Source organism: Nannospalax galili, unplaced genomic scaffold (genome assembly GCF_000622305.1).
Source record: "Nannospalax galili isolate Female #2095 unplaced genomic scaffold, S.galili_v1.0 scaffold510, whole genome shotgun sequence".
NCBI classification, from domain to species: Eukaryota; Metazoa; Chordata; class Mammalia; order Rodentia; family Spalacidae; genus Nannospalax; species Nannospalax galili.
In genome coordinates this window covers 1,680,980-1,694,422 of record NW_008329677.1, presented here as the reverse complement: position 1 = coordinate 1,694,422, position 13,443 = coordinate 1,680,980, and the positions used below count along the sequence as shown (strand labels likewise).

At 42.9% G+C, this 13,443-nt stretch overlaps 1 protein-coding gene across 2 annotated transcripts in view; it reads right to left on the bottom strand.

Annotated features, from left to right (window-relative positions):
* Ralgapa2 (Ral GTPase activating protein catalytic alpha subunit 2) overlaps nt 1-13,443 on the bottom strand; it is a 371,371-nt gene that overhangs the window by 18,240 nt on the left and 339,688 nt on the right. For both annotated transcript variants that reach the window (XM_029567609.1, XM_008841311.2), the window contains one exon: nt 11,135-11,256. In XM_029567609.1, coding sequence (XP_029423469.1) covers nt 11,135-11,256 — 122 coding nt within the window. The remainder of the gene's footprint in view (nt 1-11,134; nt 11,257-13,443) is intronic.

The following is a 13,443-nucleotide window of genomic DNA, read 5'->3' as shown; positions in this document are numbered from 1 at the left end:
GTGTGTGTGTATGTGTATGTGCCCGTGTCATGGCCCACGTGTGGAGTTAGAGGACAACTTGTGAGAGCTGATTCTCTTCTTCTACCACATGGGTCCTGGGGATAGAACTCAGGTCATCAGGCATGGTAGCAGGTATCTTTACTGCTGAGTCATCCTGCTAGCCCCACTAACTGATCTTTTATGTCTTATAGAGTTTATAATGAGTAAAAGATTATATAAGCGTAATAATTCATCTGTAAACCTAGAAATGTACAGCCAATTTTGAAAGAGATGTACCCTAGCTCAGAAAAATGTTATTGAATAGGTTAATGCTGTTGTAATGAAATGCTTCTTTTAATTAAAAAAAAAATGAAGACATGAAGGTGGGGGGAATGTGATCCTACTTCATTGTATACATGTATGAAATTCTCAATAATAATTTATAATAAGAATAAAACAATAAAAGCCCCAATAAATGCAACAGCATGAATGAACCTTGAAAAATGTTATGTGAAAGAAACCAAGTCACCAAAGGCCCCATCTTCTCTGAGTCCATCTACATTAAAGGTCCAGAGTAGCAGCTGCATAGAAAGGAAGGTGGACTAGGGATCTGTGGAAGGAATGAGGGTTGACCATGGTTGTATTTTATTTTATTTTTTTCAGGAGGAATGAAATTGTTCTCAAATTAGGAAATGGAGATAGTTGTACAATCTGAAAAAATACTAAAAGTATACTTTAAATGTATGATTTATGTAATATGTAGATTATATCTCATATTTATTTTATTTTTGTGTGTATGTGTGGTGCTAGGGATGGAACCCAGGGCCTTGTGCATGATGGTCAAGTAATTTCCACTGAGTTATATACCTCAGCCTCCTAAAAATGTTTTTTTTTTTTTTTTTAAAAAAAGTCAAAATAACATGGAAGGTGGTTGGAACAGCATTCTACCCCAGTTCAAAGACAACACAAAGGAAGTGGCTTCAGGATTTATGGGCAAAAATCCTTTGCAGGCCCCGGAAGGAATACAGGGCAGTGATGAGGTCCTGTGGATGCCACCAATACCTCTGCTCCTGAGCCAACCTACCAACTTTCCACCATCCTCAAAGCAAACACACTTCCCCACAAGTGCACACTCTACTCTTCTGACCAAGGCTGACTCTAAGGTGTCCTCTCACTTAAATTCACCTGTCTTAAAACAACTCAAGGGTGGCTGTAGGGAGAGAGGCTGGGAGTCTCTCTCTCTCATCTACAGAGAGAGAGATGAGAGAGAGAGAGAGAGAGAGAGAGAGAGAGAGAGAGAGAGAGAGAACTATTTTTTTGAATTCCTTGATAACCAGCTCAAAAAAGAAAAAAGTAGTAGTTAGGTCTGTGGACATTTGTGAGAAGAATGCAGTTCTAGAATGTTCTGAAGGATCCAAGAAAACAGAGAAGCAGTGGGACTCTGGTAGCTTTACAGTTCCCTTGGGGCTGGGGTGTGGCTCTGTGGTAGACCCCCTTACTTGAAATATGTGAGTCAACCCCCCAGCATGCAAACAAGCAAGCAAGTAAATGAAAATGGTCCTGTAGTCTCTAGACAGCAAGGAGGTAGGTTGGGCAGGCAGTCAAGGCTTTCTGCGTGAGTTCTCACCATGGTATTGTTTGAGCTTCAGGTCATGTTAGTTACATTCCTCAGTTATCTGGACCAAATTGGGTGCATCTGCTGCTCATTCCGCAAGTTGTCCAGGTCATAAATTTTATAAAACAGTCCTTTCTGTCTTTGAGGAGGATGTTTTGCATTTGCCACAACAGAAGAGCTCCTCCCAGTCAGCAGTCTCCTCACTCCTGTGGATTTGTTCCACACAACAGGCACTGAAAAGCAGGAGCTCTGTGGGGTGTGGGGAATGAGTCCTATCTGGGACAGAAAGATCTAAGATCTGCCATATTAGTCAGCTATCTGATGATGAAAACACTACCCTGCTCAGCCCCTTGTCTGCTGAGGACAGAAACTTTCCTCACTAGGGTGGATGGTGAGGACTGTGCAGAGATGGTGTATGTCAAAAAGAGCAACTACAGTTTGTAGAGGGTTCTAGAGACCTTTACTGTTTTCGGATGGGGTCTCGCTGCATTCCCCAGGCTGACCTTGAACTCCTAAACTCAGGCTATCCTCTCACTTCGGTCTCTCAAGTAGTTGGGCCTGTAGGCACATGCAATCACACCTGGCTTTGGGGACCTATTTTCTTGAGTGAACCAGGACTGTAGAAATCTCAACCTCACACCCTTGTTCTTCTGCATCACCGAGTCAGTGATTTTCTGTGACTGAGCACAGCTATTTACATGGCTCTTTAAGGCCAGGGTAGGGTGGGTGACTGACTGCAAGTTAAAGTTCTGTCTGAGTCATGCTCATCTTCTTTACTTACAACACCTTCCCCTACAAAGAGGGATGTCACCATATACCTTTCAGCTGGGCAGCCAAGGTCAGGGATTGTTTTTCATGGCACTAGTGTGTGAAGCACAGTGCTCCCACAGAGAATGTCCAGGAAGAACATCTCTGCCCTGCCACAGCATTTGCTCATTAGTCACAAAGGTATTCAAACCTGCTGTGTACCAGGTGATGGGATGATATAGTGAATGAGGTCCTATTTAATTTATCCTTGCCTCCAAAGTACAACCTCCCCAAAGAAGCCAGATAGAACATCTCAAGCCACGGTCCTATCACATTACCTCACCTCTTCAAGCTGCTAGTCTCACTGGTGTACCAGCTGAGGTCTCCCTTTGGGTCTGCAGGGTGACTATGAGCTTCCTCTACTTCAACTCCTTGTTGACTCTGCTCTAACCAGACCTGGCTAAGAAAGCTCCCGCCTTGGAGTTTCTGCCGGGCTTCCACATATGGTTCACTCCCTCACCTCCTTCCAGAGTTTTCTCCAACATTATCTTCTCAGAGAGGCCTCTACTGACTCCTGATTTAAAGTGTACCTCAACAATAGGATGGCTTCTCTCAGCACACCCCATGCCTCCCTTCCCCATTGTCTTTTCCTGCTTAGTACTAATGTGCTCCTGATAATGAGTTCTCTCTTCTTTCTCCCCAATCTGAAAGGCAGCCTCAAGGAAGGAAGGAAGGGCCTGTGTGCTTTGCCTACTTCTATACCCCTTCTAGGAAGGCCTTAGGAAACATCTGTGGATTTGGAGTGACTGTCTGAAGACCCTACCCTGTGGGGATTGTTAGGTGTTCCAGGCAGTGAGGCTGCTGTTCCTACCCACTGACTGAGCTACAGAGGTGTGGGTGTCCCCAAGGTTCTGAGCTGGCCAATGTTTTAGTACCTAAGTGTGGTTTCCAGCAGGCCAGTAGCTTTGGTGAGAGTATGATAAGTAGCAGGCAGTCATTAGCCTTGGACTTCCTTTTCTGACTCCTTCCTCTTTTCTCTTTCATCTGGGATGCTCACCTCTATACCATGGGGAAGTATCAGAGCCTTGGCCATAGTGCTTGACCTTAGCCAGCAAATGGTCCACTAGGAATTGGAGGGTGCTGGTACTCACTGGAGTTGCTTGTTTCTCTTGCTCCTTCTCAGTGCCCTGGGGACGCAGCTAGGGAGCAGGGTTTCCCTAACGACCAAAGCCGGCCGCAGGGTCTGTCCAAACACAGCAGCAGCAGTAAAGCTCTTGGGCGTACTCCTTGACTGGGCTGAGATCAAGGTTCTGAGGGGGCAGAACTTTCCTGTGTGAGCCCTTCACCACCCTCCGGCCACCTCATGGACCACAGCATCCTGTTTGAGAGAAAGTAGATGCTGGGGATGGTGAGGGCCACAAGTTTCTACTATGCATAACAGCTGAGCACTGTGGGGCAGTGGGGCCTTGGATGTGGGGGACACAGGTAAGTGGAATTCATCCTCTATGCCTCTGGGATCATACTATTTTATATTCCTGAAGTGGTGAAAAAAAAACAGGCTTTTGGCTACTCTTTCTGAACAAAAATGTTGTGAACCTTCTTATGTGTTGAGAAGTGAATTTTGTCATATCAATGATGTATTCTCTTTCCCTCCATCCCTTCTAACTATCCATCCTCTTGCAAAACTGGTGTGCTTCCCATTTTTAAGAGAGTTTTATTTTTCCTTCAGCCTTTTGCAGGACTTTAAAGGCAAACTCACAGGTTTATTTCCAGGTATCACCCTGTATGTTTCTGGAAAGGATAGTATAAAACATTCCCTCTATCCAATATTAGACTCAAATGCCAGTAGGAGAGCTTCATTTGGCCTTGCTTTAATTTGCTCTTTGCTAAGCAGAAATTTGAGCAAAATCACTGAGTCTTCTGGGAAGCCCCAGCTGCTGAGACCTCACATGGACCACCCACGAGGCCAGATCAACACGAGGGCCACAGTCCCCACTCACAGAGATTTGAACCTGGTGTGTCAGAATCCCTAGGCTTCTCAGTCAAACTCTGAAGGTTAGTTCAAATAAGCTTTAATTAAGACTTATTTCCCAAACTGTGTCTGAGAAAGATTCTTGGTACCTGCTGGTCATCCCTTGGCAACTGCTGTAGTGTCCCCTGAGCCATAATTAGCAGTTAGGTTGGAGAGAGATGCCACCTGCACAGAAAACCTTGGAAGGTCAAGGAAGCTGGGACTGACTGACTACAATATCTCACAGGAAAGTGACAGCTTCGAACAGCTTCCACAGGCACTGATTCAAGGTAATGCCAATACCTCAGAATGAATGGTCTCCTCTCCCTTCCCATTCTAGGAAGCTCAGCTGGCCAGGGTTCAGAAGACCCACAAGTGCCTGAAAGGCAGAGCTTTTCCAGCATCTACCATTAACTCCACCTTTATCTAGTTCTCAGGCATCCTAGGTCTTTGCCAATGTTGCAAAAGTAAAAGCTGACCGTCACCATGTTTAGTAGATGATATGGTACACAGGAGGCAAGCTTCAGTTCTCTCAAGGGTCACAAGACTGACAGCACAGCCCATCTCAGAGGAGTCTCAGCCTAAATGGTTCAAGTCATGTGCTAGCAGTGTCTTTTTTATTGCCCTAACTAATCTAGGTTTTTTTAGTAGATAGACCCTCCATGAATATCTGTTTTTCTCCCATAAGACTTCTTTACCCACAGAGGAAGAGAGGACACTGGCCTTCTCCGGGTTCCCAGAACCTTTCCTGTATCTTCAAGCATCCTGCACAGGCCTGCTCAGTGGCTGCAGCCCAGGGAAGGCAAAGCAAACTCAGAGGTGTCACATTTGACAGGCTGTAGCATCAGTTTCTAGCTGCTCAAATGGAAAACTACAAGTCTCACCTCTGTCTCCCAGAGCAACAGAAGGAAAGTAACAGAGTTTTAAAAGAAGATAGGGATGGATAAGCACACAGCACAATATGATGCCAAACAGGGGTGTAGACAGTTCTCTCTAAAACAGTCACACCGAATCAACTTTCAGTTATTAAAAATTGTACTATCCAGTCTGTAGATTAACCTGGCTCCTGGCTTTCCCCCTCTCCAACCAGGTTTTGACCAGATTGCTTATCACTGGCCCACTTTTCCTAGAAGATCATGAAGGGAGAGGGCAGAGGAAATGTAATTACAGGTGTTTGTTCTGCATCTTGCATCAGGCCCAGCACATCTGTGGTCTAGAGACACACCTGTACTGCTTAAAGCAACAGCCTGACTTCTTTCTGCCCTGCTTGCTATTTTATTCATGTTGCATGTGTTCTAAGAAAGAAATGACATGTGTTATTCTTTAAGGAGTTTATAGAACCCTTTAGATAGAACATACTCAAACACAGGATACTGACTTAGACATGCTAAGAAAAAAAAATTAAGACAGAAGCATTCTTTTGAGAATTACATAAACCCATCATGGGTTAAAAACATCATTAAACCAAAAATGCAATGGTTCCAATATGCTACTGGAGCTGAGTGCCACTAGGTTGGGGTGATGATGTTCAGAATGGTTGGAAAGTTTCTGTCAAGCTTTCTCATCTTTTCAAGTTACAAAAGAAAAGCAAAAAATGTCAGAATTGAGCTGATCGTGGAAAGGGAATTTAAGCTGGAGCTAGATGAGACTGGTGGGATAGGGGATGGTTAATTGTCTGCAGAACACACGGCAACATTTTGGACAGGGATAGGCAAGTGTGGTGATGGTGCAAATGGGGTGGCTGTGAGTTCTTGAATAGACAGTGACGTAAGAGAACTTGGGTTTAAGGAAACTTTCTGGATTCTCTTCATCAAATTCACACATTTAATTCTGGCCTTTAACAAGCACTGATGCTTGTTCTATGGGACCATCATCACGGGGTGGGTATTGGGTTGGCTTGTCTCTGCTTCCAACTTTCCTGTAATCTTTGGTTGTTCATTCATGACTTATGCTTCAGCTTAGTCAAATTTTTTTTTTGTTTTTAAAAAATATTTTATTCATTATTTTTATTTTATGTGTATGAGTATGAGTGTATTGCCTGCTTGTAGGTAGGTGCACCTCCATGCAATGCCTATGGAGATCAGAAGGGGGGGCCTCAGATCCCCTGGAACTGGAGTTAAGGATAGTTGTTAGCCATCATGTGGGTGCTGGGAATTGAACCCAGGTCCTTTGCAAGAGCGGCCGCTGCTTTTAACCACTGAGCCATCTCTCCAGCCCCCTTGTCAAAATTAGTAAATTGGGACTAGACTTGATATTTCCCAAAGTTTCTTCTGCCTCTACATTCTATTATGGTCTTTGCTGTTTTTCCCCAAGTTATAACAAAGCTAAGCACATAAGAAGCATGAACTGTGCTTTTAATCACAACCTAACTAAGATCATTTCAACAGGGATGGAGGGAGGGAGAATAAGAAAGAAAGGATGATACTGACTGAATGAAGCTACAGTGGGACCACCCTTTTGATGGATGTGAAAATTTGGGGGGGATTAGGGTTGCTTCTGAGGGTTAGCTTATTAACTGCCCAGTAAAATATTCCTGTGAGGATATGCATACAGATGGATAAGCCTGCAAGGTGCTGGCACGGTAAGCACCATGTACTGTGGAGGGCTCAGCAGGTGGAAGCTGGTGGAGCGTCACCTCTCTGGGCACAGGCCAGTGAGTTTTAGAACTAGTGTGTGTGGCATCTGCATGCCAGATTCCCTTTGGACCAAGGTGTGACATGATGTGCTGCCTGCAGCTTTGTGAGTTGATTTTCTTGGCTACTAAATTGAACTGATGGCATCGGGTGAGGGTTTTCTGATGGAATGTTTAAAGTTGTTATAATGAATATCAAAATAACAGGACAGAAGTCTGTTTTATGAGGTAGATGAACATAATATTCCTTCCCAAGAGACCATCTGTGCAAGTGTAAGAAAGAGGAAAGTTTGCAGCTTGGACAGTGTCGGCATCCTAAAACTGACCCAGACTAATCTGGTTTAAGCTCCAAATATGACCTACGTTTAAGTGGCAGATCGCAGTGTAGAAGCAGTGTGAGGCATTTTCTCCCCCTCACTCTATATCCTGGAGCTGCTACAATCATGCCAATCAAGAAGGAGGAACTGCTGACTATGTGAAGGAGAAATCAAGGGCGGTGTTTGAGGCTAACAAATAAACAAAGACCTGTGCTCCCTCTGCTGGCCCTCTATAGCAATATTGAAGTAGGCAGGAGCGGTAAACAGTGTTGGCACCTTCAGCAAACACCAGCCAATCCAGGTATATTGAGGACAAATCTCACTGAACTTGGCTTTAGACATACCATAGAAAAAACCCCATCTTCACTAACTTCTGACCAAGGAATTTAGAAATTCTGCAAGTCAGATATCACACTTGACAGTTCTCATTACAAACCTTAATAGTAACTTTGGAATTTGTTTTTCAACAGACACTAGTGGAGTCCTTCAAGTGTTTAAGGTCCAGTTACAATCTTTAGAACAGCTCCAGGAAAAAAAAAAAAAAATCAAGTCCAGGCAAGTTTCTTTCCCTCTTTTTGTTCTGTGAGATCAGCTCCCAAAGGTAAAGATTTACACTACATCCCTTCGGATAATGTCAAACATCAGACTGGAGTCTCCAAGTCATTAGCATGCAGAAGAATGACCTCATGGTGAACAGATGCACTTGGCTGTGAGCTGCAGTGATTACATCAGTCCCTCCCCAGCACTCGAGGGTGCCCATTCCAGTTAACCCTTTCCAGTATCTCTGCTGCCCCCTTCCTTAGTAACATGCTGGAAAACACAAACTTAGCCCTCTACTCCCATAGTTGTATGGGTTAAATGCATACAAATTTGTATGCATAAAACATATAGATGTAACACTGGCTACTTTCTAGATTATTTATTGCTGGTCAATAAGGGAAGGGATCAATAAAGGAAGGCAAGAGGCAGGCAAAGCTTAGGGGAAAAAAGCCATCAAAATACCTATAAATATCCAGTGCTACCAATACAAGCAACAGATTTCCAAGGGGTACTTTAAAAATATTATAAAACACTATTTCTGATTTGGGAGATGAAACTTTTTTAAAAAGAATTTTGATAGAAGTTGAACTCATGTATTAGCCCTGTGTCCCTATTTGGAGTGGATGGTGCATCATGGATGGATGTACACTCATACAGCCACTCTGACCCCAAGGCTTTGTGGGCAGGAAGCATGGCAGGCAAAGGCATTTCCCATCAGTGGAGTCTCTGGTCAGGCCCAGCTGGCACATCTCCTTCCCTCTTAGAAGTGGGGCTGTGCCATACCCCACTGCCCCTTGCTGAGAGGATACAAACAAAGCCTAGGAAAGCCTGTACACATATGTATGTAAGGACCCCAAGGCCCAGCTTTGATGATAGTGATGGCCAGAGAGGGTCTAACTGGACCCTGTGTACATTGTAGGAGCTTAAGCCGTTCAGCATCAATTTTTCCAGTTGGTTTGTTGTTTGGAAAAGCAGCCTTTCTTGGTTTAAGGAGGTTGGGCTCATGTGAGTTGGACTGTGCTTCTCCCAAGAAAATAAAAATCACTATGAACAATTGAAGAGTGTTTTCCTCTGTGAAAGTAGAAATAGAAATGGGGATTCCCCATAGTGAAGTCTGCAAGTAGGCAAGCGGGGGATGTGGCTCTGAGACAGTGCCTGTATAGCAGACTGCCAAATTCCATCCTCACTGTACTGCCCCCACATTTTAGTTCAAATGGAATGATTTTTACTTCTTTCCTGATCATCATTAAGGACAGATAGAAACATGACTAGTATGAAGTGCAGTGCTGATGTTAACAGAAAAGAAGAAGAACCAGCACTTGTTTTGATATCCTATTATTTGGTTTCTTGCTCCATTTATAAAACTTCCAATGTCTATCCTTATAAACTGTCAGAATTTTTATCAAAATTTTTTTTTAAAAAATGATATTCTCCAAGAAATCTACTAACTACCCTTCCCAAGCAGAGGTCACAGAAACTCAAAAGCTCCTGTGGTCTCACTTAAGTCATAATCTAGAAACTGAATCTGAACTGATTTGAATAATCATGAATTTTATTTATTCAGAGGCTAAAACATACATAGAGAATAACACTCATCATTGTTTTAAAATATCATAATCAACCTTAAGAATAAAAGTTAAGGAATTTAAACATCTAGTTATTATTTCATATTTTTCTTTCATTTTTAAGAAATTAAGTGTTTTCTCAAAAGTTAAGAAACAAAAGCCTGGAAGAAAATCAAACCCCAGTATCTCATAAGGATAAGAAAAGCTGAACAAGATTGCTTTAAAAAAACAAAACAAAACAAAACAAAAAAACTAGCTTGCTGTGGATTCCTCATGTTCTTTCTCTGAAAAATGAGACACAATTTTAAATTTCTAGCCAGACTGGGTATGAAATCTTCATTTCCCTTGAAACAGACTTGTTTGTCTTAGATAGAATGCTGGCAGAGTATATAAAAGAATTCAATTCACAGCTGTTCTACTTTTTTTTTAATGTAAGAAACATTAATCAGAGCTTTAAGTTATAAGCTTTTCTCATGTTGCTCAGTATTCCAGTTCAACAAAGATCAATAGAGGCCATTCCTGTGTTTCTCCAGCCTCACCAGGAAGCAGCGGCGTGATTATGTAAATGGGGCTCCACACCTCTGCCAGCTTGCTTATCTCCCAAGCCTTCTGCCTGCTGCTCCTGGCTCCCTGTGCAAGTGCGCGCCTCTCCCTCTTATCTCCCAACAAAGCTCCCAGAGGCACCGACTGAAGCCAGAGATGTTAAACAATGATGCATGGCTGATTTTATTTGTAAGTGATTTATTTCACTGAATTTAATTTTTTTCACTTTGTGTGTACGATATTTGTTAACAAGTCAGAATAGGAGAAGTAAGGCTGTGTTCAGAGGCAATTAACACAGGTTAGAAATCTATTAAGCACTCACAGTTGTGCTGAAACCAGTGGAAGATGAAGAAAGCCCCCTCATTGAGAATTTCAACATGCTTTGACTAAATATCCCACTTACTCTCTGACAGGCAATTAATCTGTGCCTGTATGCAGAAATTTACAAGTAATGATTTTATTCTTTGAAGAAAACACCACAGTAATCATATCATCAGTGTAAGTGGTAGTACACATTTTTTTTCAAATTGATAATATATAAAAATAGTCAGTGCCTAAAAACAAGGAAACCCATGGAGATTTTTGCAATTTCCACTGGCCTACTAAATGAAAATGATTATAAGCTACTTTCTAAAGGGCTCCACACCAGGTGCTGTTCTGCTTGGTGGCTTGTCCGCATGACACCAACCACTCCAGAGAGCAGTGTGCACGCAGCACTCAGTAATGATGGGCCTGGGGACACTGTCCTTCCATGTCTCCAGCATTAATCCCTGACCCTAGTATCTTGGCAGCATAATCCCCATTTAGCATTAGTAGCAACGGCTTCAACTGTGAGGAACTCTTTTTTTGATAAGTAAGCAGTGATTCGGGCATGGCTTTTAAACAACATATTCTCGGCTCAGCAAGAAACTCACACTCCTGAATGAACCGGAGCACATTACTGAGAAAAAGTTCATTAACCTTGCTAGATTTGAGGGTTAACAGGATAGCTGAAGAAAGGGACAGCGCGAACAGCTCGGATACAAAACAAATTAAAATGAATGTCATCATTCCTTTTGATATTCATTAGTTGATTCAGAGGGAGAATGTTCTTCTTAAATTCACAAGCATTTATCTGTGGAAAACAGGTGTACATCTGCTACTCAATGCGTCTTAAGCGGGAGAGAGAATAATGTAGACACTCACCCGTTCCACTGAGAGAGTAGCTGGGAGAGGGAGAAAAGACTTGAGCAGCGAAATCTTCAAATGTCATGACTTCCCGGTGGTTCTGAATTATTGCTTCCAGATACAGAGCTCGCTCTTCGTAGCTGCATTAATTGGTTAAGGAGACAAACACACATACGAAATGGCATGTGTGGCGATGGACAATTTGTTTTAAATAGTTACTCAGCTTTCCCCTTTGTTAAAAAAAAGTATCTTGGAAGTTCTTTAGCATTTTGCCAGAAAATTAAATATTTGTCATAAGTAATACTAGGATTCTAATTTTAAGACCTAAGTTTCTTTAGGCTTCAATTATATTCAACACTAACATCATTAGAAGCTCATGCACCAATAGTTGCAAAATTATATCAAAACACCATTAAGACTGGCTTAAAAACAAGTGAGGTGGGTGACTATAACAACATTGCTCATTGGCATCAATGTGACAGCCTTGATCTTCACTTCCTATTTGGGTCAATGAGATATTCTTCTCAGCCTACTGAAATAATGAACCAAAATTTCAAGTAAGAGCTGGTGATGTGGTGAACACATTCAACAAAAATAAGAAAATATAAGTGACTGGGAAGAGGAGGCCAGTAGTTAAGACTGCAAGGGCAGTGGAGCCTCTGACCAGGGTAAGTTATGAGCATTAGAAAATAAGAATGAATATGGAGAATCTAGCAAACTGCGTACAGTACGATTGGAAAAAAAAAAAAAAAGAAAGAAAGAAACCATTGCCTTTTAATTAAAACTGCAGTCTGGAACACACAACATTCAAATGTGTAATCAAAAACCAGTCACCAATAAAACTTACAAGCGTAACACGCTGAAGCAACTTTCCAGCTGTCTTAATAGGACCCCTGCGTGTGGCAGCCTTTCACAGGGCAGAAAGCAAATCTTCCCCTTTGTGTGTGGCTTGTGTTTCCTCAGAAGGTGAATCATGCACTTCCAATAACAGGATAACGTCAGAACAATCCGACAATGGATGGAGGCGCCACACATGCGACGTTATGAATTAACACTTGGGGAAGTCGGCATGATGTCTCATTTTCCCCTTCCTCATTATCGATGCAAAAGTTAAAGGGTGTGTTTTGATTATTTTGAAAATTGTGCTAATTCTTCATCAACACAGGGAATGTGGATTATCACCAGTTTATCATCTGCAGCTGCAAAGAGGAAACATGATTCTGCATATCTCACCATATCTTAAAGCAATCTTCCAAAATGGCCACTTGAAAAATATAAGTTGGGGACAATTATGCCCCTCCAGTTAGCTTTCAATAGAGCTTGTTTTAAAATTGGAAATACTTTTCCATTTTCTTTTTCCAAAGTCTTGACACTGATTCCTGGATGCGGGTTCTCCCTCCCCCTATTGCTTTATGCCTTCAGAGGATGGTTTCACCCACTGAGGTGACCAGAGGCATTCTGGGGCTCAGTTGGATCACTCGATACCTCATATGACTATCCAAATTTAAATGTTCATTAGCTGAAATGCAAAGGAACACCTAAATTCCTCTGCCCCACTCAATATATTTTGAGCATTCAATAGCCACACAAGGCTGGGGGTCATGGCTCCAAGTTGTAGATATAGGACCTGTCCATCCTTGTGGAAAGCATCACTTCATACCAGAATTTCTCTGTAAGCTTGCACTACATGACTCTCTTTCAAAAATAAAGAAAATACAGTGGAAGCTTTCAAAGTGGCCTCTGAAGATCTATGCTTTTTTCTATCAATGGTCACAACAGCCCCAGGCCTGGGCAGCATGAGCCAGAGCTTGGCTTCTCAGCTGTGGGCTGAACTCCTGGTGACTTGCTTTAATGAACAGGCTGCCAAACTTCCTCAGTGAGAGGCGCCTGCTCAGGCCCAATTCTAGAGGGACCTACTAATGCCATTCACGTCTCATTATGAACACGCTCATTCTGCACAGCACTTGGCTGTCGCCACAGTGAGGCCCTCCGTGCATAGCCCCAGCAAGCCACTGGTCCGGTGAACAGCAGGACGTTAGGCCTGAGTGGCCGTCTGGCGAACAGGCCCTCTGACACTAAGCTGGCACGTGCTGGCCCAGCAGGGGCTGAGTGAGGCGTGACAAATTACTCAAAGAGCTGAGCTAAACTTATGGCTGACAACCACCTGAGCCTTCGGACTGCTGTGGCCCGCTGTCAACACTCAATTCATGGCTCCCCCTTTCAGTCCAGTCTGCTTGTAGGCCTGGGTTAGAGCAGGCATGTCTCTCTAAAGACCTGTCATGGTCTGCCTAGTATCATCCTGCTGTTTCCAAAAAGGCCCCACTGCA